Genomic DNA, 24472 nt, shown 5'->3' on the forward strand with positions numbered 1-24472 from the left:
TTTCCATACATCCTGGTTTCCTTCAGCTTTTTACCAACTACAAACTTTAATACAGATGCTAGACTGTTGCTAGGTTTGAAAGAGTTCGTGATCTAGTTGGAGTGTACCAGAGTCTCTTAGTTGCTGAAGGACTTAGGTACCAGTCAGATGCTAGAAGTATACCTCTGGTTTTGTGGTCTACAAGTTATGACATGTATGGTATTCTGGAGCAGGACACCATCTAGTGGCAACTTCAAGTTGATTTGCTGCTGTACTTTGGATGGGGACTTACTATTTTAGTCTTGGACACTGGAACTAGTACTGAACAGGACCCTACAGATTATCTAGTTACCACTCCTTCCTATTTTATAAAAGAGATAATCGAGGCCCAGAAAAATTAAATGACTTGTTAAAAGCCACAATGGTAGTTTAAGACAAGGCACTGATCAAAACTCAGTTTTCCTAAATTCCGTAATAGATTTTTCTGGTTTTTAAACTGGCAACAGGTGTTAATCTGATTCAGATTAACAATATTTTTTCAGAATATGTATTACTTTAATTACAAAAGAGTATAATAATAAAAATATTAGCATATAGCGTTGAGAGTTGATAATTATTAGTTCAGTGTCTAAGTTTTCTAAAATATATTAGTACAAGTGAATAGGAGTGATGATGTAAGGATTCTTGTTTTCAATCTTACACTTCATACTCATTTCCATATATGTGTGCTATATAGATTTTGATAAATGTCTATTTTCAAGATAAGAGAAACTCCCTTTATTCCTAATTTTCTAATTATTTTTTAAATCCTAGGTTGGTTGGACTTTCAAATGTTGTTATGCATCTATTAAAATGTTCACATTATGTGTTTTTTTGGTTGTTTTTACTGTAGTCTATTTATTAATGTGGTTGGATTTCACAGATTTTCCCCAGCTTCCTAGATTACACTTGTGTATTTAGAATGTGAGGAGATACCATCAATAGGATATCCCTTTATCTGTTATCTGTTCCTGTTCCAGTCATCAGCTGCCCTGATAAACTTGGGCACCTAATTGTGTTGCTGTTGGTATTTTATTTTTAAACTTCCTTTTTATTCTCTTAGAGTGGCAGTATAGTGGATAATGGCAATATAATTGATTTATATTTATTGAACTATTTTATGTGTCAGAAACTGTTTCTAAAAAAAAAAAAAAGAAAGAAACTGTTTCTACACTTTGATTAGTTTGTTTAATGCTCATGACAACCCTATGAGATGCATATTGCTATTGCCTGTGTTTTACAAATTAGGAAACCAAAGTGTGGGGAGGTTAAATAACTTGCCCACGAATCCAACACAGGCAAACTGAATCCAGAATCTATGCTGTTAGCAGTGGACCACCTTTCCACTACCTATGCTAATGATACTTTCAAGGCAATATGGGGGAGAGTTAAAAGGGACCAATAAACCCTGCTCCAATCTGTGTTCAGATTCTGGCACTGGCGCTCTTACACACTCTACTTTCACCCTACCACTCTCTTTCTGATATTACTCGAAGAGAGTTTTCATGGTCATTAGTCTCTCAAATCCATCAACCTCCGCTGGTAGTCTCTCTCTCCAGATTGAGTTCTAGGGATGGAGCCAGGAGCTCAGTTTATCATTTTGTCCAAATGTTTATCTTTCAGAATGTATGTTGTACAAGATAATCTTTTTTTCTGTTTTGCTCTTATTAATAACGTTGCTTTTAACAACAGAAGTATTCTTTTTTTAAAATTTTTTTTCCAGAAGTATTCTTATATTACAGATACATCAGCATTATTTATAAAGAGGGGAAGCTTAGCCAATTATTTTGGAAAATTCAGTTCAACGTGAACATATAACAATTCTATATTTTATACATATAGTAATAACTTTAAAATAAAATAAATCTAAAGTTGACAGAACCAAAAGAGAAATATGTAAGTCCACAATCATAATTAGAAATTTTAGCACATTTCTTTCAATAATTGATCAAAAATAGAAAAGTGATTAGTAAGTATATAGGAGATTTTAACCCATGATTAAGTTGACTTAATACACAGACATAGAGTACTACATCCCAATACTATGTAAAACTGCAGAATACACACTTTTCAAGTGCATGTGGGAAATTTGGAAAAATACTTTGTGAAATATATTGTAACTTATTATCTCTTTCTTTACTCTTGTTGGTATGTCTTCTATCTAGCCTTTATTTAACCTTCTAATTCAATAATGGGTTTCTTTTTCCCAAAGGAGGTGAAAGGAATTAACAGCAGACTTAGAATTATTCTATGCTTAAACACATTTGAGTTACCAGGAGCAAATATGCAGATTATTTTAATTCTTCCATTCCGGGGTTGTGTTCTAGCTTCTTTAATCATTTTTATCATCTGTTTCTTAATTCCAAGGCGATTTTCTCTTTGAATTTTGAATTCTAACAACTAGACACTGTTTTTTTTTAAGACTTTATTGTGTGTTATATTTTCTTATATGTGCATTTCATTTCCATTTGTACATAAACGAGTGGTGTGTTTAGAGAATTAGTACTATGTTTGAATCCTTTCCTGTCTTAATTGTAGGTATACCGTCTTAAAGGTGTTTTGCATATTGGACTTAACTTATATCTACCAGGGAAATATAAAAAACATTCTAGGGAATTAAATAATATTTTTATGGATGGATGGATGGATGAATGATATTAACTGGTAAATGTTGATTGTTCTTGCAAAATGTTTGTTGGAGTTTAGATAGAATCTCATCCAGAATAGCTAAAAGTCTGAATTTTCATTCAAGTTATTTTACTTCGTAATTTCAAATCATAACCTATGTAAGAAAACTGAAGTTCACTATTTCAGCTCCTGAGTGTTAAGAGGGAGTGCGGATCTTTAAAGTTCTTTTTGTCAGGCTATTTGGGTTACATAGAGACCTTCTCAATAAGGTGGCTCAAGTAAGATTCCTTTATGTAAGCGTAGACTGTCACAAAAATCTAAGAATGGGGCTATAATATTATTGGATTTTGTGGAATGTGGAGTTGGAGGTGCTTTGGATTCAAAACAACACTTAATGGAATTAATATAGACATCGATAGAACTTTCCTTTGGTCCCAGATCCTAAGTGTGACTTTGCTGTTCTTCAGGTGCTTTTCTCTGTTCTGCTTCTAACTTGGCTACCCAGAGTTTCTGATCACTCTTAACTTTGGTTAGGTTAGCATGGCCATCAAACCCCAGCTCCATTTTATAACTCGTTAGCTCATCCCTCAACCGTGATTGATATTTCTTGATATTCCTGACATTGTAAATCTAATTTGCTTGTTAGCTTATTTCTAGTTGAGTTCACAACATGAATTTATGAATTAATTGCTTCTGAGCCAGGTTTTCACCATTCATTACTCAGGGACAAAGGAAGCAAAGGTTGAGTCCCTTCACGCGTTAGGGGTTATAGATGGAACAGTTTTTCTTCCGAAGATGGGTTAGGCATTATGACCAAAAAGAAACTCCCAAGATCAGTTGCCATTGTTTTGTTTTGTTTTCGGTGCCCTCTCAAATTCATAGGTACATTAGTTGCCCTATTCTCTGTGCTCTTTTAGTACTTTGTTTTCTTCTTCATAACTGTGTTTTATACTTTAATTGCGTATTATGTACTTATACACTTATCTGTTCTACTGAATTATATGCTTTTGCAGATTGTCACTATGTTTTATTCATCTGTATATCTTTAGCCTCTGACATATATGTCATAATAAATGGTCTGTGTATGTTTGTTGAATTGTTGAATATCTTTTCTACCATCTGAGAGACTCTGATGTAGCATCTAGATACTGGACCCTCAGTTCTTTTCAGTTTCTTTTCTGTAAAAGAACTCAGTTCTTCTTGTTACTTAGGGAATGTGGAGTGAGAGCAAGGCACCAAAACACTTGAATGAAATGAAATTGATTTGTAAGGTGGTGATTTTAGTTATCATTACATGTAAAATTGGTGATGCAAACATGTATAAACATTTCTGTTGTCAGGAGACTCAAGAGACATGAGAAAAAGACTGGTAATGTTGTATTGTAAATGCATTAAAATGGTTATGTTTTAGCTGTGATGAAAACACAGAGGGAAGTGATTACCTCTGTTTGAGATGGTTAGTCATAGCTTTATAGAGAAGTTCATGAATTGGGTCTTAAGGTAGGAATGGTAAAGTTTGTTGTAGGATTTGGTGAAGTTGAGTGGGGAGGCGCAGAGGGACGCTGATAAGTAGGAGTTAAAGCAGTTTAGGAAGGAGACATTAGACCATGCAGAAGTTTAGCATGGCACTAGATGGGGCTGCTCCTTTATGGGACCATGGAAAGAGCCGGGAAGACAGAAAGCCAAAAGGCCCGTAATGCCGTGATTGGAGATTTGGATTTGATCCCGTAGGCAGTAAAGTGATTTGATAAAGGGGAGAAACAAATTTGCGTTTTACCAGAATGTCTGTTAGCAGTGTGAATGATGAATTGGGGGTGAATGGATGGCATCATTAGGGAGGGAGATAAACTACTTTGGAGGCTTATGAAATTGTAGAACTCAGAATTGAAGGAGACCTGAAAGAGGGATAGAGAGAAGGTACAGTTAAGAAAAGTAGTAACGAGGTAAAATTGTTAGGGTTTTGGATGTTGTGGAGAGAGATGAGGGGGAGGTATGTGTCTGATATAAGTTTCTGGTTTGGGTGGTTGGTATTTGTTGCTGGGAATTACATGAGGACTAGCAGATTTAAGGGAAAATTCAGTTTAAGATCTGTTCACTTTGAGGTACTTGAGGAAGTCTAGCCAGGTGGAGAGTTTCAATCAGCAGTTGGATCTGCAGCTCCAGGGCTAGAAATTCTCAGATGCAGATTTAGAGATAAAACTAGGAGCATTTGGGACTTATAGAGGGAAAGAGGACAGATTAAACTTCTTACCTTACTGACCCTTACCCTAAAGCCCCTCTGCCTGCTAGTTCAGTTTTACCTCTTGTCATTTTTCACTAAGTGAACCTCTCTGCTTCCAGGATTTGAATGTGTAGGTATTTTCTCCTGATTTTGCTTATTTACTCATAGTACAACCTTAGCATAAATTGTAATCAGGTTTTCCCCACTCCTCCAGGGCTAAAGAACTCTTTAAACTTGTCCTTTTAGACTCAACTTGAGCATCACATCTTCTGGAACTTATGTGACTACAGTTATTTTAGGTGTCCCTTCTCTTTCTGTAAGTGTGTATTCATTATGGTACTTAGAGCCCTGTATTAAAATTGTTACTTGTATGTTCCCACTAGACTGAATTTCTTGAGGGCATAGACTATGTCATTTAATTCTTGACATAACATCTAGCTCAGTGTGTGATATAGAATAAGTGTTCAATTAGTATCTATACATGAAAAAATTAACTCTTTATTATAAATTATTTTTCAGATTCGATATATTTCTCAGACTCAAGGTTTACCAGGAGAACAGTTGTTAAATGTGGGCACAAAATCCACAAGATTTTTTTGCAGAGAAACAGAGATTTCTCATTCTGGTTGGAGATTAAAGGTAATTCATGAAAAAAAATTAGAAAAACATTTTTTCTAAGATGCCTCGTGTGGACAATATTCTCCATGCCTATTTTTATTTTACTATATTTCTTCTTTTGAATTTTCATTTTTGACCCCTCCCTTCTTTTTCTAATGGGAAAACAAAACCCTTCCCTGAATAATTTAGCTCATTCTTTAACCTGGCAACATAATTACTAACTCCTCTTAAATAGTTTTTAAAATTTTATATATGTAATTATTTTTGTGTTGTGCGTTTCATCTTCTCTACCCAGTTTCCCATTATTAAGCTTTATAGGACAGGGACTAAATTTCACCATTTACTTAATAACCCAAGTACCTAATTTTTTTTTCTAGGCTTTTTGAGGAATTAGTAGATCATCTCATTGATTAGCTTTATAACCAGTTAATTATACACACACACACACACACACACACACAACCCCTGAACCAAACTCTTCTCATTTTTTGTACTTTTAAAAAGTACATTTTTGATAGTTATTCTTTTGAAATTCCTTACTTTAGAATATTCAGTGTATTTGACTAAATGTACCAGAACTAAAGGAATAAAGAATTTCCAAATGGTGGATAATAATATATTATTTTCTGTTTTTGATATATCCAATAAGACACTAGAAGAACATGAAGCAGAGACAGGAATGAAGTCTAAAGAAGCCAGAAAGTACATATTCAACAGTCTGGATGATATAGTGCATGTAAGTATCACAGTCACGCTTGTTATCTTGTATGCTTATGGTATGGACTTGAAAATGCCGAGGGTGCCACCACATGTTAATCATCTTCTAAATGACTATAGAGTGCTTGCTGGATTTAAGCTTTTCCAACAAAACTGATTCTAATATTTCAGCCTCTGAGGAACTAAATTGCATTTGTCTTTATGAAGTATTTAATTTGTACCGTCCCTATGCTTTAGTAAAAAGTGTTTTCTTTAAGAGGGGAAAATCCTAGCTATCCAAATTTCTTTTCCTTATATTTTGTCAGAAATGGGTATTTGTTAAAAATTTTTCCCCTTGCTTTGAATCTTAGTTGGTACCTTGAAACATTTTGTGAATTTGTTAAACTCAGTTATTCACTCTTGTTTCAAAATAAGTGTAGTTCTCTGTTCTTTCCTATGTTGAGGCATTTTTTTTATTATTTATATATTTTTTTAATTCTTTTTTTTTAAGATTTATTTATTTATGATAGACATAGAGAGAGAGAGAGAAAGAGAGAGAGGCAGAGACACAGGAGGAGGGAGAAGCAGGCTCCATGCTGGGATGCTGGGAACCTGATGTGGGACTCGATCCCGGGACTCCAGGATCACGCCCTGGGCCAAAGGCAGGCGCCAAACCGCTAAGCCACCCAGGGATCCCCTATTTTTTTTTTTAAACTGTGAATCTTTAACATATATTTCCTTCTGTGGCTTATTTTTCTGACAACTTGAAATTTGATTTTGTAGGTGAACACAGTGATGGATTTGGAAGGAAGTGATCTTTTGGCTGAGAAAGCTGATAGAAGAGAATTTGTTAGTCTTTTGAAGAAAATGTTGCTGATTGATGCAGATTTAAGAATTACTCCAGCTGAGACTCTGAACCATCCTTTTGTTAATATGAAACATCTTCTAGACTTCCCTCATAGCAACCAGTATGTTACTTTATAATCTTTTAAAAATGATCTAGAGAAATAATACTAAGAGTCTATAGAAAATTAGTGTGTTAAAGAGATGCTTCAATATATTTATTCAGTGTAAAGTAAACTGGGTCAAAAGAGGTCAAGCTAACTTGGTCAAATTCACATAGGCTAGTAATAGTACCAGAATATAAATCTGAGTTGCATTCTTTTTTTTTTTTTTTTTTATGATAGTCACACACACACAGAGAGAGAGAGGCAGAGACACAGGCAGAGGGAGAAGCAGGCTCCATGCACCGGGAGCCCGACATGGGATTCGATCCCGGGTCTCCAGGATCGCGCCCTGGGCCAAAGGCAGGCGCCAAACCGCTGCGCCACCCAGGGATCCCCTGAGTTGCATTCTAATGTTCTTTTCCCAAAATACTGTACTGAAATGACTGAGTGATTTTGTTTTTATAGGACATTCTTACCATAAAGCTAGGCATATATATATATAAATAAAAGAAAGTGTTAACAGTTTTCCACTCTTTTTTGAGCCCTGCAAACTCTCTTTAATTTCTTCCCATACCATTTGCTTTCCCTGCCCACAGCTTCTTTGTGTTGTGGAAGGAAAGGAAGGTTTTTATGGGTTAGTGGAGAAAAATATTTGTTGAAAGTGAGAAGGTCTTATCACAGTTACCTTAGACAAATCTTATGGATTCTTTGAGCCCCACACCTTTTCTTTTAATATTTTAAATATTTAAAAATATTTTAATGTATTAATATAACTTAATATTATTTAATGACTGATACTAATATTTTCAGATGACTGAAGAAAGTATAGGGACATACCAGTTTACATTGTGGATTATCCTTAAAATTGGTATTTTTATAAATCTCAACTATTCTCCCCACCCCCCTCCCCAATACTTAAAAATATACAATGATTTCCATATTATAAGCACTTTGAAATAACACGATAACTGTATACTTTATACCAGTAGTTTAGGAATGTAGAGATCTAGAAATTTAGGAAAAATTATTTAGGGCAGGGGTCAAAATAATAGTGTACTAGTCAAAAAATGCTTACTATTGCTTAGTATACTTTCTACTAGGTCTTAGAAAATATTGCAGATATAAGACATACTTTCACTTGCTTTAAAATTCAATCTTTTGTAGGTTTTTCTGGTAGAAGTAGTATTGGAAATATGCAGATTAAACTCAAATCAGAATTTTTTTCTTTTGGAAATTTAAATTTTAAACTGCTCTAAACATTTAGATAATATTACAATTACCTTTCCCTTATTTTGCAGTGTAAAGTCCTGTTTTCATATTATGGATATTTGTAAGTCCCACCCAAATTCATGTGACACAAATAATCATAATAAAACTTCACTTTTAAGACCAGTTGCTTCAGGCAATACTGCTAATCTGACAGCAAATTTTACTAAAATTGGCACATTAAGAAATCAGGTAAGAACTTAAAGTATTTAATAATTTATACTTTTTTTAATAATTGCTCATTTTGCTTTTGTGGTGTCAGCAGTTAGAAGTCACATGCTGGTGAGGGTCTCATTGTGGTTATCTTGTGAAATTTTCAGATATTTCAGAGTAACAATTGGAGCATATCTGCTGAAGTTCATTTATTTCCTATCACCTATTACTGTGTCAGTATCCTCTACCTGCCTTTTTTGTGCAGCAGTTCAACGAAAAGTAGAGTAAAATCTGTTCCTAGGTCTATTTTTATCATAGAATTATGTTTTTAAGAAGTATATTTGAATTGTATTTGTAAAGCATGCGTGTAACAGTTAGAAGGCTGCTTAGGGTAATGCCACCTGTGCTGGTCCTTTCAGGCATTAACCACGTCTGCTCATTCAGTGGTGCACCATGGAATTCCTCTGCAGGCTGGAACTGCTCATTTTGGTTGTGGTGATGCTTTTCAGCAGACTCTGATTATCTGTCCCCCAGCTATTCAAGGTACTCTTTGATTTACATTACACTTTGAATTTAGGCATACATTATTTTCAAACAAATTTAGGCATCTATTAATTAAATATGTTGCATAGTTTTTGATACATTTAGCACTACTTTTGAATTTAATTTAAGATGGCCGGTAGCCCTTAGACCAGTGGCACTCCTCCCTTGACTGGAGCTCCCCGTAAATAATCATCACCAACAAAATAGGTCATATGATAATTATATTTCCTGTAGAGCCTAGCACGATGAAACACCGTAGTGGAAATTAACGAGCTTGGAAAGCTGTGGGTTGTCCATTTGTGGTTATCACAGCCCCAGAGGTTTAGATAAGTACCTTTTTATCTGCCCTTTCTTACTAGACAGTAAAGTGACTTGAGAACTTTTGGTCAAAGGAATTCCATCCCCAAATCTTAGTCTTGTTCTTTGCTCATACTTTGGGTTTCAAAAAGAGAGAGATCGATTTTGACTAATTTAAATTATGTCCCTTATCTATCTATCTATCTATCTATCTATCTATCTATCTATCTATCTATCTATTAAAGATTTTATTTATTTATTCATGAGCGACACACAGAGAGAGGCAGAGACACAGGCAGAGGGAGAAGCAGGCTCCATGCAGGGAGCCTGACGTGGGACTCGATCCCGGTTCTCCAGGATCACACCCTGGGCTGATGGCGGCGCTAAACCGCTGAGCCACACGGGCTGCCCAGAGTATGTCCCTTTTTTAGATAAAAAGCAAATCAAAGCCTCAAGTGAGACGAGCGGCAGAATGTCTTGGAAGACACTGTAAATTCTCGAACCAGGGAATTTGTTAGTGGTCCTGAAAGGACAGTAGCAGGAAATGTTCCAGCTGGAACAAGAATAAAATGTGATTTTCCAGATCTTTCCCTAGCATTTTGTCCCTCTAGGCTTTAATCTGGTTCCATCTTAAAGCAAGAGGTTCATCAGCACGGAATCCCCCAGTGACCCCAAAGCATGGCTGACGTGCACTACTTGGTAGTGAGTGGGAGACCTTTTACTTCTACCAAATACTTGAGTGCCCAACACTGGTGCTTTTTTATTTTTAAATCAGTTATCATGTAAGTGGGGTCTTGACTGATGCATTTTCACTTGGATGACTTTTTACTCTGTACTAATAAATAGATTAAGTTCTTTTATGTTTAAGTAGGCTCCATGCCCAACGTGGAGCCCAGTAGGGGCTTGACCTCATGACCCTGAGATGAAGACTTGAGCTGAGACCAGGAGTCAGATATGTAACCCACTGAGCCACCCAGGCTCTCCAGATTCTGAAGTTCTAATAATTTTCCCCTGTGTGCCATAGTCAGCTTGAGGGTCACTCATCTACGGTGTGGGGTATCTCATCAGGATTTAGAATGGCAGCTCTTTTTTCAGAGCTTGCCCTCTGTTTTTAGCAAAATTTAAGGGGCTTGTGAGACACATTTCTAAACACAGGCATCATTCTTAAAACATTCAATGTGGTGTCTGACAAATCTTTTATCTTTGAATGTACCTATAATTAATAAAAGATTAGTATCCTTTCTATACATGTGCCAACAGCTATATGAGTCGTTCATAATAAGGATAACAGAGGAAAAGAGATCCTCTCAAACTCACTAACCTTAATTTTAAATGTCCAGAACAATATTTTGGAATTAGAATTAACAGTAAGACAAAGCAAAATACTTATTAGATTATGTAACAGGTACAGTTGTAGCAGGACATGTAGGCTCTATGAATATGTTGATTTGTTGTTTCTTGTCTTAGTATATAGTATCTGCTTAAAAATGAAAGCTTTCTCTCTAATCTGCATTAGTATTTCTGTAGAAAATCCCAATTTGATCTTTTTACCACTTTCCCTCATAATGTGCCACCACTCCATTCTGAAGAAACATTTTATTTTATTTAAAGATTTATTTATTTATTCAGAGAGAGCTAGGGAGAGGCAGAGACACAGGCAGAGGGAGAAGCAGGCTCCATGCAGGAAGCCCGACGCGGGACTCGATCCCGGATCCCCAGGATCACACCCCGGGCTTCAGGTGGTGCTAAACTGCTGCGCCACCGGGGCTGCCCTGAAGAAACATTTTAAATGCTTGTTGGGCAGCTGTTGGGTGGCAGTTATGGCACTGCTACAGTCTGTATTTTTAAATAAATTTTATGTCTATTCCACTTCACTTTACATTTTTTATTTTGGGTTATAGTGTCTAGGTTCATCATGAATTTCATATATTTTCCGTATTACACATAATACACATAGGTATAGATATATAGGTACTATATCCATAACTTTATACCTTTTTAAGGTTGAGAAAGACTTAGCCAAGCTTTTATTTAACAGATTTGAGTATATATTAAACAAGCATTTAACATTATTTGGCAGTCTGAAGAGCTACTTATTCATCCCCTCTGGATGAAAACTATTTTAGAATCAAATACATTCCAACAAAATTCTCCGGTTGTACTAGAACAACCTTTTAAGCTTTTGTGCCCTGCTGTGCAGGTATTAAAGCAAATCTGATCAAACAATGGTGACGTTTTTAGCTAGCCTAATAACTCCGTAGAAAATTTGAATCTTCACCAACATTGAATTTGATAAAAATAATTTAGACCTCATGAGGAGAGAAGATAATAGGAGAATTCTTCTCATTATAAGGCATCAATTAGGAGGAGAATTTAAGGGCAACACAATTTTTGTTGGGATTTGAGAATTTGCTCTGTCCTTTCATCCTTGTCAAAATGAATTCTGCTTTTTTTCTCTGATGAGATGGTCTATTGCTGCCATATATCTACACCGCCTGAGTGTGCTTATATTCCATTTCTTGGAGAATTTGCCAATCAAAACATGATTTTTTGGAAAGGTAAGAAGGTTAGTCTTAAAAAAATTATCCATAGGTCTTTGTTAAACTTAATCCCTTTTTAGGTGGAGCTCGAGGGTAGAATGCCCTGATAGTAGGATAAAACCCTCTATGAAGAAAAATAAACACAAATTAACATTCTCTTCAGGATTAATACTTATATTTGTGCAATGAAAGTATAAGGTTATTTTTCAATAGTAAAAGAAAACAATTGTAATATTCTTCTCCTATGGTTGATCAGAAACACCTAAGATCACTTAACAGGATTAACATGACTGGCAGGCCTGCTTTCTAATTTTCCTAGTGGGTAAGCAAAGTGAAACATGTTTGTCCTGGAGTTCTAGCAGCTTTCTACTAGGAATACTAGTAGAGTAAGCTTCATTGGTCAGAGCTTAGCTGTATCATCATATTAGGCATAATAAGTTGTTTTTGTTTTTCCTTTGGAAGTTGGAATGAGTGTGTCATCCCTGAATTTTCTTGAATCATGTAAACCATCACCATGGCCATTGAAGTGTGAAGTTATAACATTCCCCCTTTGGTGCCAAGAGTGTAAGATCCTGTTAGTTTTTTTTTTTTTTTTTTTTTTTTTTTATCCTCTTAGTTTTTAAGAAGAGAATACTAAGCACAGATAACTTTATATGAAATGATGAACATTTACCTACTAGAAGATCAGGATGTTGGGCTAGAGTCACTTTTCCATGTCTTTTTTCATAGTGACAAAACTATTTGAAAAGGAAATAAAGCTAGAATAGCAAACTTTAAAAGGAATGGGAAGTTTCAAGACAAATAAATGATTCAACATGGTGGTATGCATTTTGAAGCAGCAGCAGGAGTTAGCTTTATATCAATTTTTGGAATGATGTACCAAGTGTAGATAGAAAGAACCTCACTTTCCTAATAGATTGTGCTTTGTTAGTGTCATGAACATTTTTATGTAGAAGATGGTTTTAAAATCCTAATCAGAATTTTGGCAATTCTTATAAATTAACAGTTTTTTTTTAATGTAAGATTTTATTTATTTGACAGAGGGGGAGCGGCAGGCAGGCACCCTACTGAACAAGGAGGTCGATGCGAGTCTTGATTCCTGCCAAAGGCGGATACTTAACCTTAGACTGAGCCACCAAGGCACCCTGAATTTTAAAAGAGCTTTGTAAGTTAACTCAGAAATAGTTTTGATTTAAGAACCTTTTTTTTTTTACTTTTTCACAGGTATTCCTGCAACACATGGTAAACCCACTAGTTATTCAATAAGAGTAGATAATACAGTTCCACTTGTAACACAGGCCCCAGCTGTACAGCCACTACAGATCCGACCAGGAGTTCTTTCTCAGGTTGGTAATAAAAAATTATTTTTGCATATGTGCTGTCCTCCTTATACTCCAGTAAGGGCACTGATCCACATGATCAAAAGCCTGTGCTGTTGAGAAATAGTAAAAATGATCTGGATGGGAATTCGATCTTTGTAGTTATTGGCCTTAAGTTTTACATAGTTATTAATGATTGTTTACTTTAATATATTTTTGATCTTAAGGTGTAGTAATGATGAATTACTTGTAACTTAACTAGCTTTTCTTTTGCTTTTGCGGTAGCAGACGTGGTCTGGCAGGACACAGCAGATGCTCGTACCTGCCTGGCAGCAGGTAACACCCATGGCTCCTGCTACTACTGCATTAACTTCTGAGGGGGTGGCTGGTTCACAAAGGCTTGGAGACTGGGGGTAAGTTAAAAACAAAAATACTTGTTTGTGAAGTTTGCAAAGTAGATCTTGGTTTAGAAGGGATTCAGTTTTTTTTTTTCCCCCTAAACTTTCTCCCTAGGAAAATGATTTCACACAGTAATCATTATAGCTCAGTGATGCCACAACCTCTTCTAACCAATCAGATAACTTTATCAGCCCCGCAGCCAATTAGTGTGGGCATTGCACATGTCGTCTGGCCTCAGCCTGCCACTGCAAAGAAAAATAAACTGTGCCAGAACAGGTTGGTATCAATGTTTTAACTTTCCTCTTCATTTTGAAAAATAATCTTTAAAGTAAATTTTGCATGTACACTAAAGGGTCACTCTGTTTTATTCAAAATGACCTCTTTGATAGCTTTGTTACAAACACTAAGCCAGCTCCCTTCTCAATTTCTCAGAGGTATTTTGGTAAAACTAATGGAATGGGAGCCAGGAAGAGAGGAAATAAATGCTTTCAGTTGGTAAGATTGTCTTTATTGCCCTTTTGATTTGTTATCTACATATAATTTTAGACATTCAGATATCACATTTAACCGAAAAATGACCAATTTTAATGTATGTAACTGCAATCTACACTGATATTTCTAGAGATATTTATGAAATGATCTATATGTTAGCATATGATATACATGATCTTGAACAAATGAAGCTTCGTGTTGTTGATTTTAACTAGGTATCTTAGGAAAATGTTAGGTACATGTTTTGATTATAGAAATGACACATTATTCCTTTAATTACAGGAGTAATTCGTTGCAGAATACGAATGTCCCTCATTCAACATTTATTTCTCCAAAGATAGTAAATGGGAAAGATGTCGAGGAAGTACGTTGTGTAGAAACACAGGACAATCATAACTCAGAAGGAGGGGCAAGAGATTGTTGTGAAACATCTGTCCAGCAGGACTCTGATTCATCAGTTTCAGACAAACAGCGGCAAACCATCATCATTGCTGACTCCCCAAGCCCTGCAGTGAGTGTGATTACTATTAGCAGTGACACGGATGAGGAGGAGACGTCGCAGAGACACTCACTCAGAGAGTAAGTGCCAAAAGCAGTTCCTTGTGTTTATACTGTATCGTTAAATAGTGATGGCGCCCTCTGGTGTGGTGAGAAAAAAACTTTCTGGGACTTAACCCCTGGTCTCTGTGTCCTTTGGAGTAAACATCCTGAATAGCAATTAACATGATGATTATCGCATTTCTTCTGTATTAGTAAGCTTTTAGTTTTTTTGTCAATGTAGGTCACTCTGAACTGCTTCCCAGCCTTCATTAAATAAATAATGTAAATTTTGGCTACTTCTCATTTTTGACCCTTGTTTTTCCCATCCCTCTTTCACTAGATGTAAAGATAGTTTGGATTGTGAAGCTTGCCAGAGCACTTTGAATATAGATCGGATGTGTTCATTAAGTAGTCCTGATAGTACTCTGAGCACCAGCTCCTCAGGGCAGTCCAGCCCATCCCCTTGCAAGAGACCGAACAGGTAAAGGACTTTCAGTGGTAGTATGCCATAAATATTAGGTCTACTAAAAAGCCTGTGATTTCTTTTATTGGTTATGTTAATAAGTACTGTCAGCTTACCACAGTGGCTTCTCTTCTTGGACACAATTTAACAAAATCGCTTTTTTTAAGAAACTTGGTTTTAAGTAATATTTTTTGTTTGTAGAACACATCTTAAGTAGGAAAATTGAGGTTCTAATAAATGATGTTTAAAGAAGCATTTGTTTTTGAAAGGCTAGAAAAAGCCATGTCAACTTCTCCGTAGACTAGAATTATTACTTAAATTTAGAATAAGAACATATAGCAAAATAAACATTTAAGCAGAATAAAAGAGGAATTTTTTGCATAATAAAGTAGTAAAACCTACTGTCAGTAAAGTATCCAATATGATTTTTTTCTCTCATTGGTGATTGATTTGCATGGTTTTATCCTTATTTCCTTTCCTACTCTTTTTTTTTTTTTTTTTTTGGCCAGGGACATGCATTGCCACTAAAGTAGTGAGCCTTTCCTCACCAGCATGATATACCAACACATTAAAAGATAAGCCATGAAAATCTCAGTGAAACATGTTTGATCTCAATTTTTAGAAATTCTTTTTTTAGTGGAAACAAAAATTGAAAAACCTTTAAGTCTTAATTTTGTATATTTGTTTTCTCTTTTTTTCTTAGTCAGGAAACATGGTATTGAATACTTTGGAAGATGTAAAGAAGTTTTAACATGTCTTTTTGCAAATTGCTTATAATATGGTTTGGCAGTTTATATATGTGACTAAATATATATATATATATATATATATATATATATATATATAAATTTTATAGATAGATAGATAAAAAGAGATGCTTCAAATTGTTAAGTATGAAATGAATGACTAAAACAGACCATAAGTCAGTGACACCTGGATGGCTCAGTGGTTGATCACACTCCTTTGACTCAGAGTGTGATCCTGGAGTCCGGGGATCAAGTCCCGCATCAGGCTCCCTGCGTGGAGCCTGTCTCTCCTCCCTCTGCCTATGTCTATGCCTCTCTCTTTGTGTGTCTGTCATGAATAAATAAATAAAATCTTAAAAAACAAAAAAAAGAGACTATAAGTGCTGTAGGAATTCCAAGAGGGGAGAGATTATCATAGTCTGAGGGAGCCAGGAAGAGAAGGGAAATACGGGATTCTGGGTAGGCCCTTGGAGAGATGGGAAGGACCTTTCAGATAGCTGCTTAGTTAAAAGGACCCCAATTACCACTACAGGTACGAATCCTAACATTAGAATTTAGACTGAAATATCCAGGTCTCACGTGATTCTATGTTTTTTACATTTTGTTTAAATTATCCAGAATAGTGCATGTTTTATAGTCTCTTGATGAGATTCTCAGGAATTTATGAAGTAGAATTTTATGAACTAATAATCAAGTGGAAAAGGCAAGGAGAGAAAATGTAAGTGCCAGAATGATGTACCTAAACAGGATAGAATTAGGGTTAACAGTCTGAGTAGAGAACTAATACGAGTGTTTAGAAAGTCTATGAAAAAAAAATGTTATTGGGCAGGGTAGCAGTTATAATTGATACGAATAACTGAATATGATTCTCATTAATTTACTAGAGCCTGGATAGTACTTAACTTTAGATGTAATGTTGAAAAACATATTCTTCATAAAAATACTTTGTTGTAGTATGTCAGATGAAGAACAGGAAAGTGGCTGTGATACTGTGGATGGCTCTCCAACATCAGACTCTTCCGGACATGACAGTCCCTTTGCAGAGAGCAGCTTTGTGGAGGACGCTCACCAAAACACAGAACTGGTAACCTCTGCCAACACAGAAACCAAACCAGCTGTTTGTACTGTTGTGGTGCCACCAATGGGACTAGAGAATGGATTAAATGCCGATGAGCATATGTCAAACACAGGTAAACTGAGTCTGCCCTATTTCCCTGATTATCCCTTTAAAAATTCTTAATTTGGGAACCTTAGAGAACAACATTGCCACAGTCATCTCTGAATTTCCAATTAATCTTGCCAAATCTGTCACAGAAAGGAAATCTTTTCTATTATCATTTAGTGCTGAAAACCATGAGATATCTTTTCTGTATTTAATTTTAAGGTTGTCAGATCAGTACAGTGTAAAATATCTGAAGACCTTTCTAACTTTAATATAAGAAGGGGAAGAGCATCAGTTGTCTAATGTTTTATTCGTTGCCAGATTCTATATGCCAGCCATTGATAAAAGGCCGATCCGCTCCCGGGAGATTAAACCAGCCTTCCACGGTGGGTAATCGTCAGCAGAAACTGACATCAGCATTCCAGCAGCAGCATTTGAACTTCAGTCAGGTATGTTTGTGAAGCTGTTAGAGTCTTTGGGTTCAAAATGAGCAGCGTTTCATTTGGAGGGAAAGAAAGATTCTGAAACTACACAGTCTTGAAAAATGTATGCCTTTTCATCATCCCATGTGACTAAAGAGAAATTGGCCTCATAATAGGATAATGAGGCAGATTATCCATAGAACCTGAATTCTTCAGAAAGATTAGGCTTCTAGATTCTCTTAAACAATTTTTTTCGTGTGTCTTTTATTTTAGACCCTTCCACTCAGAATGCACACTAAAGGATTGATGGCTGCGTCTGTTGTGTTAGTTGTGGTTACAGTCCTATCTTATTGAGTAATTTCCACCTGGTCAGTGCTATGCTCAGCAGTTGTGTTTCACTTTGGGAAAGAAAAGATAATAGGTTTTGGAATCAGACCCGTGTTCAAATCCTGGCTTTACCAGGTAGTATGTATATTACGTTGGCCAGGTCTCTTCTACAAATGTGGAACACAGTTAATGGGAATAATAACAGAGGGTCATTTTGGAATTAAGTAATGTCAGATATGTACTATATTAGCCATACATAAAATAAGTGTTCCACGAGTGGTAGTGATTAGTAGTGATGGGAAGATGATAGTGATACTGCTAGCAGTAGTAGTGGCAATGCTAATATTATCACAACAGATAGCAATAAATATTAAAATGTTTAATATTAATAAGTATAATATTAAAATGTTTAATATTAATATGTATAAATTGATATTTTACTCTTCTCTGTGCTTAGTAGAAGTGGAGACCTGAGCGATCCTCTGTGGATTATCACTTACAGAGTGTCTTGTAATTTCCCTTTCTTCCTTGCTTTTTAACTGATAAAATATATATTCTGTCTTTTTTTGTTTGCGTTTTTGGATAGGTTCAGCACTTTGGATCTGGGCATCAAGAGTGGAATGGAAACTTCGGACATCGAAGGCAGCAAGCTTATATACCTACTAGTGTTACCAGTAATCCATTCACTCTTTCCCATGGAAGTCCCAATCACACAGCCGTGCATGCCCATCTGGCTGGAAGTGCGCATCTTGGAGGACAGCCTACTCTACTTCCATACCCATCATCAGCTACCCTCAGTAGTGCTGCACCAGTGGCCCACCTCTTAGCCTCTCCATGTACCTCAAGACCTATGTTACAGCATCCAACTTACAATATCTCTCATCCCAGTGGCATAGTTCACCAAGTCCCAGTGGGCATAAATCCCCGTCTGTTACCATCCCCAACCATTCATCAGACTCAGTACAAACCAATCTTCCCACCACATTCTTACATTGCAGCATCACCTGCATATACTGGATTTCCATTGAGTCCAACAAAACTCAGCCAGTATCCATATATGTGAAAACTCAAAGAGTATATTGAGGAAGCTCAATGATATAAACATTTGATTAAAAATAAAAACATGGTATTTAATAAATATTAGCCATGGCACAAGAAAATTATTTTTGAATCATGTAGACTTGGGTGCAATTTAAACAACTTTGAGCTTTAAAAAAAATTCACTTTTAATGTGTTTTGCACATTTGGTATAACTTGTCTTTGGTCATGTTATCTTCTTATGTAGTAACTCTAGACAGGTGACTTATGGGAGCAGAAGTCCAGTTTTGCTCCTGCTATTTTTTATAAAATTGCCTTCTAACTAGTGCAAGACACATCCACATTTGGGAAGCCATTCTGTGTACAGACTTAGAGCAACAGATGCACATACGTCAGAATTACAGCATACAAGTGAATTGTATTATCTGTGTCTTAGTGTATAAATGTTGGGTCACTTACCTAAGAAATTGAGCTATCGTTCTTTACATTTGCATGTGTCTTTGCATGGGCAAAATGTTGCCTAGACTTTGCTCTTAAATGTTGTTCCAATAATCTCAGCTGCATTGTAAACCGTTCCCACACATAGTGCCTTAAATATTTGAGGTTGTTAATGTTATTACCTATATATAAATGTTGAGGACTGCAGCACTTAAAATTCAGATCTACTCTTTAGTTTTCTTTTGATAGAGTAATGTTCATTTTGAGTTTTGTGTGGTATGATTTCAGGTCGTAGCTGTTTTTTCCTTACTAAGAGGGCAGCATGTTTGCTATAGCTGAATTCTGCTGTCTGATTTTTCAGAATGATCTAGCTTCAAGAAAAGCAAGCAGTTAGTAGTGCTTAAGAAAAATTGATTCAGTATCTAATGGATAGTTGATATCTGTCACAACACAGCATTTTATATACTGTTAAGTGAAACTGCAATACAATCTTAAGTTTATTTTGGGAGTGTTTGCTGTATAATTGGATTTAATAAAATGTTTAGAGGTGCAGTAGGCATGACTTTGAGTAGGTAATGAAAGAAAATGCAAAATGCTCATTGATTCATGATGTGGTTTCATCTTAGCTTGGGCAAACCATGCAGTATTTAATAAATAGTAGCAGAATATTTACTATTGAAGCTTGAAAAGATGTGAGTTCTTTGTGTGCAATTTTTCATTTATGCATGTGAGAGGGTTTTTTTTAAAAATATTTTTACATTGTAGTACTTGTTTTGCTTGTTGGTGGTGTTTGCTTATTTAATACATTCCGTCAGGGACAGAAATTACATGCTTTTTCTTTCCTAGGAAGTGTGTCTTGGGTTTTTTCCCTTTTTTTCCTTCTTTTTTTGGTGATGGTGGTGGTTATGTTTAAATGAAGTTGCTTTTACAGCACCAAAGACTTAATCATCCATTTCCTATATAAAAGGTAGCTACTTTTTTGCATAGACCTCAAGTATATTGTAGTGTAGAGGTGGAACTTAAGGAAAGGTATTAAACAGGCTGTGTTTTAGCTTATGGGCAAGTAATAAATTGTATCATTTATCTTGAATGTATCATAGATAAGCTGCTATATAACGATTGCCACTTCAGATAGCTGTGAAATTAGGTGATTAACTAGTTGTTATTTAGCCTTCTAATTTCTGTATAAGTCTAATTACATGAAATAGAAGTTGGGGTTTGATTTTTTACTTTGCTTTTCTGTTTGGAGTGTCATTGTAACTACTGTATTGTAAATGATGGAAAATAATTGCATATGTTATTTTGGGGTGTGTTATTTGCATCAGTATTTTATCTCTATTAATGTTTGTGCTCATCACTGCATATAAAAAACTTGGATTTATCAATGTAACTTAATTTTTTATTTTCATACTGGCATTGTAGACACTTGAGAAAGCTGTATCTTGCAGGCTTGACTTAACTTTTTTTTTCCTTAAAAATCTGGAATATAATCTTACAGCATTTACTGGAATAAACAGTACAAAGCATTTGAGTATAAAACTCTCCAAATGTTTTGGATTTACAGCATTTCTTTGATAAATGAATTGCATACCACTAGTACAGCTCTAATGCAGCGTTGACAATAAGCTAATAATGGATAAACTTTTCTTTACTCCATTAACACAAGCAGTGTTTTATTTAATAATCATCAATGAAATAAATGTGCCTGAAATTGATTTTAAAAATTACAGTATTAGATCATAAAATAAAAACCAGCAGTACATTTTTAGTCACACTGAAAATGAAGGACTTAATTTTCCCCACAAGTTTCAGTGTTTTTAGTAATCAATTCTATGCATTTTATATAAATAGAAATATATATACATATATATATTACACAGAAAAAAACGAGTAGCCTAAGATTAATTTAAAAGATTATTTACAGATGGCAAATTTATGGAGTCACTATTTAAGTAAACTTGCTGCCCTCCACAGCTTATTAATTTTATTTATATGGTCCAGCAGATCACTGGTATCTGCTCACTCAGAAAAGAATCAATGCTGGCAGCGGATGTTTCAGAAACACCAAGTGCAAAGGATCGATTTCTGTTTGTATGACAGGTACAAAACTGGCGCAGTTTTATTGTCATTCAGGGCCACGTTTACTACCCTGAAATGTCGTATTTTCTGTATTTCAGTACCAAGACTCAGATGGTCTTGTTAAATGGATAGTAAATGTTTTCATAATAGTAAAGTTTGATAAAGGCATACCCTAGTTGAGTACATTGCTCTTAACTGATTCCAATCATGGGCTTTTAGATGTGTTTTAAAAATTAAAAATGTCAATCCTGCTAACATCTAAATTTAACATTGACGAGAGAATTTGGATTTATACCCTCTTTAAAACCATTTTACCAGTTTTCTTTGGTTTTACTGCTTTCTTAAATAAAACACTGCATGACTTCCAAGTTGCATATTTGCATACTATTTTAATTTGCAAATTATTGTGTTTTTTCTTTTAACCAAATACCCTGATATTTACTTTTCTTTTCCTTCAGGGTGTTTAAATATGTTACTGTAGTAGCAAAGCCTTTTCACTTTTTTGAATCTCTACTACTAATTTTAATCTTGATTTGTGTTAAGTAAAAGTTAAATCATACACTGCAAGGTGTAGGAAGATTTGTTTTAATGAACCCAATGATAGATTTGATTACTAAGTTTGAACTGTTAACTGTTTAACAATTTTAGACTTGTGGCTTTCTTTCTTTGGTTTGTTTTTGCTTTTACTTCTATGCTACACTAGTTTGCCATGTAGCAATTGCACTGTGCAATATTACAATAAGGACTGGGAAAATTTTTATGGATGTAATGTCTATTACGGTTTGCGCTAGTATTTCTCTCTAGTTCTCAGTGATTTAAATGTGACCAAGCCTTCTGTACTTTGTCACAAAAAGCGGGTTTTCCAGGTGACTATTTTGGTGAGTGTCAAAATAAGAATTTATGGTGTATTACTGTCGATTCACTTTGAATTAAAATATATATATTGCAGCAAACAGCTTGTTGACTTTTTTTCTACCCCAGTACTGCTTACAAGGGAGGGAAGGAAGGAGGTTAGTAACACTTAGTACATAACTTACACCATCTCATTTAATTCTCAAAACCACTGTGAGATGGCATTATTATCTTCCCCATTGTATAAATGAAGAAATAGGTTCAAAATATTTAGGTAAGTTGTCCAGAGTCCCAGCGCTGAGTGGTGAATCTGATCTACGAACCAGGCTGTCTAACCATAACTAATCTACTTTCCACCAGTTCTTTTTGTTTTGTTTTGTTTTGTTTTAAATATTTATTTGAGAGAGTGTGCGTGTGAGGGGGGACAGGCAGAGGGACAGTCTCCAGCAGATTCCCTGCTAGGCATGGAGCTAGATGTGGAGCTCGCTGAGCCACCCAGGCGACCCTCCTTTAAAACCGAGGCCTGAGGCAGTGTTCCAGAAGGACTGCACCCACAAGATAACCAGGGCCTTTCACTTGAATATTGTTTCCTTGACTATTTTTTGAGGCAAATATTTCTGTTGAATATGCATGAATAAAGAGTATGGAATTCACATGTATTGTTAAGAAGAAAAAAACATGAGACTTCAAGCGGGCACCTGAGTGGCTCAGTGGATTAAGCATCTGACTCTTGATTTCAACTAAGGTCGTGATTTCAGGGTCGTAAGATCAAGCCCCACGTTGGGCCCTGTGCTGGGCGTGGAACCTGCCAAAGATTCTTCCCCTCTGCCCCTCCCTGCTCCCATCACCCCCCCCCCCAAGAAAAAAAAGGTAAACATGAGACCTCAATAGAATGTAGTTGTAGCAGGTCAATTAAGTTACGTCCTCAAATACCATCCCATACTTCAAGGATTAAACAGAGGAACATCAGTAGGAGAGGTTTTTGGAGAGCATTCTAACAGAACACGCCAGTGAGAATAAATAATCTCTCAGCAAACTTTTAATTTATTTTTATTTATTTATGATAGTCACACAGAGAGAGAGAGAGGCAGAGACACAGGCAGAGGGAGAAGCAGGCTCCATGCACCAGAAGCCCGACGTGGGATTCGATTCCGGGTCTCCAGGATCGCGCCCTGGGCCCAAGGCAGGCGCCAAACCGCTGCGCCACCCAGGGATCCCTCAGCAAACTTTTTTTTTTTTTAATTTTTATTTATTTATGATAGAGAGAGAGAGGCAGAGACACAGGCAGAGGGAGAAGCAGGCTCCATGCACCGGGAGCCCGACGTGGGATTCGATCCTGGGTCTCCAGGATCGCGCCCTGGGCCAAAGGCAGGCGCCAAACCGCTGCGCCACCCAGGGATCCCCCTCAGCAAACTTTTAATTGAAGTATATAACACGCACTTTTGTGTCTGGCTTCTTATGTTCGACATTTTGTCTGAAAGACACACTCTTGTATGTAGCAGTGGCTCACTTACTCCCATTGCTGTATTGTCTTCTGTGTGCATATACAATCATTTGTTTGGTGTTTTTGTTCATCTCTTTTGGAAAACACCTGTATGCATTTCCTTTGGGTATATACGCAGGTATGGGGCTGGGTCATAGGGTGTACATATGTTCCACATTACTAGATACTAAAACAATATTCCAAAGTGGTTAAATTCAATTTACACTCAATACCAATAATATGAGAGTTCCAGTTACTTTATGTTCCTCACATATATTTTTTCTTTCATTTTAGTCATTCTTGTGGGTGTGAGTTATTCAAAGTAATGTGAAGATTTTCAGTTAGCCCAAAGCACTGATCCTACATATAGATGAGATCCAGATTTTGCTATTTACTTGAAAGTAGAGTAAATTGGCATCTTGAGAATACAAGTTTCTCCACTATCCACGAGTAGGGCATTCTTAGGAAACCATTTTGTAAGCCAAAATGGTGTAAAGAAGCAATGAACATGAGTTTTTATAGAAAAAATTTTGAGCTTTCCCAGACCCAAAAAATAAGCTCTCTGGTTTTTCGGATCCCTTAGGACACAGCTGTACAAAATAAATGGAGATAAAGCACAGATGCCTACAGAGTTCACAGCTCTGGCTGCTCAACGCTGGGAGGCTGAGCGTAGTACCCCAGGAGGGAGCGTGGTGGGGCCGCCCTCTGGTCTGGGTGCACTGCCTCTCAAACGGCTTTCTGCAAGTCCAATGCTGCCAGACACTTTTCACTTTTTGCCTCTTCAT

The 24472-nt window shown here is 36.1% G+C and overlaps 1 protein-coding gene across 6 annotated transcripts in view; it reads left to right on the forward strand.

Annotated features, from left to right (window-relative positions):
- HIPK3 (homeodomain interacting protein kinase 3) overlaps positions 1 to 22305 on the forward strand; it is a 92453-nt gene extending 70148 nt beyond the window's left edge. For 3 of the 6 annotated variants that reach the window (XM_072791070.1, XM_072791073.1, XM_072791074.1), the window contains exons 4-17: positions 5387 to 5506; positions 6135 to 6221; positions 6965 to 7149; positions 8427 to 8586; positions 8967 to 9090; positions 13152 to 13273; positions 13532 to 13659; positions 13760 to 13921; positions 14078 to 14140; positions 14420 to 14716; positions 15018 to 15158; positions 16841 to 17076; positions 17370 to 17497; positions 18384 to 22305. In XM_072791070.1, the coding sequence (XP_072647171.1) occupies positions 5387 to 5506; positions 6135 to 6221; positions 6965 to 7149; positions 8427 to 8586; positions 8967 to 9090; positions 13152 to 13273; positions 13532 to 13659; positions 13760 to 13921; positions 14078 to 14140; positions 14420 to 14716; positions 15018 to 15158; positions 16841 to 17076; positions 17370 to 17497; positions 18384 to 18860 (2430 nt within the window). In that variant the 3' untranslated portion in view covers positions 18861 to 22305. The remainder of the gene's footprint in view (positions 1 to 5386; positions 5507 to 6134; positions 6222 to 6964; positions 7150 to 8426; positions 8587 to 8966; positions 9091 to 13151; positions 13274 to 13531; positions 13660 to 13759; positions 13922 to 14077; positions 14141 to 14419; positions 14717 to 15017; positions 15159 to 16840; positions 17077 to 17369; positions 17498 to 18383) is intronic. The other 3 variants (XM_072791071.1, XM_072791075.1, XM_072791076.1) reach the window with 3 other exon arrangements.
- Positions 22306 to 24472: the final 2167 nt, after the last annotated feature.

The sequence above is a fragment of the Canis lupus genome, chromosome 21 (assembly GCF_048164855.1).
Source record: "Canis lupus baileyi chromosome 21, mCanLup2.hap1, whole genome shotgun sequence".
Lineage (NCBI taxonomy): Eukaryota > Metazoa > Chordata > Mammalia > Carnivora > Canidae > Canis > Canis lupus.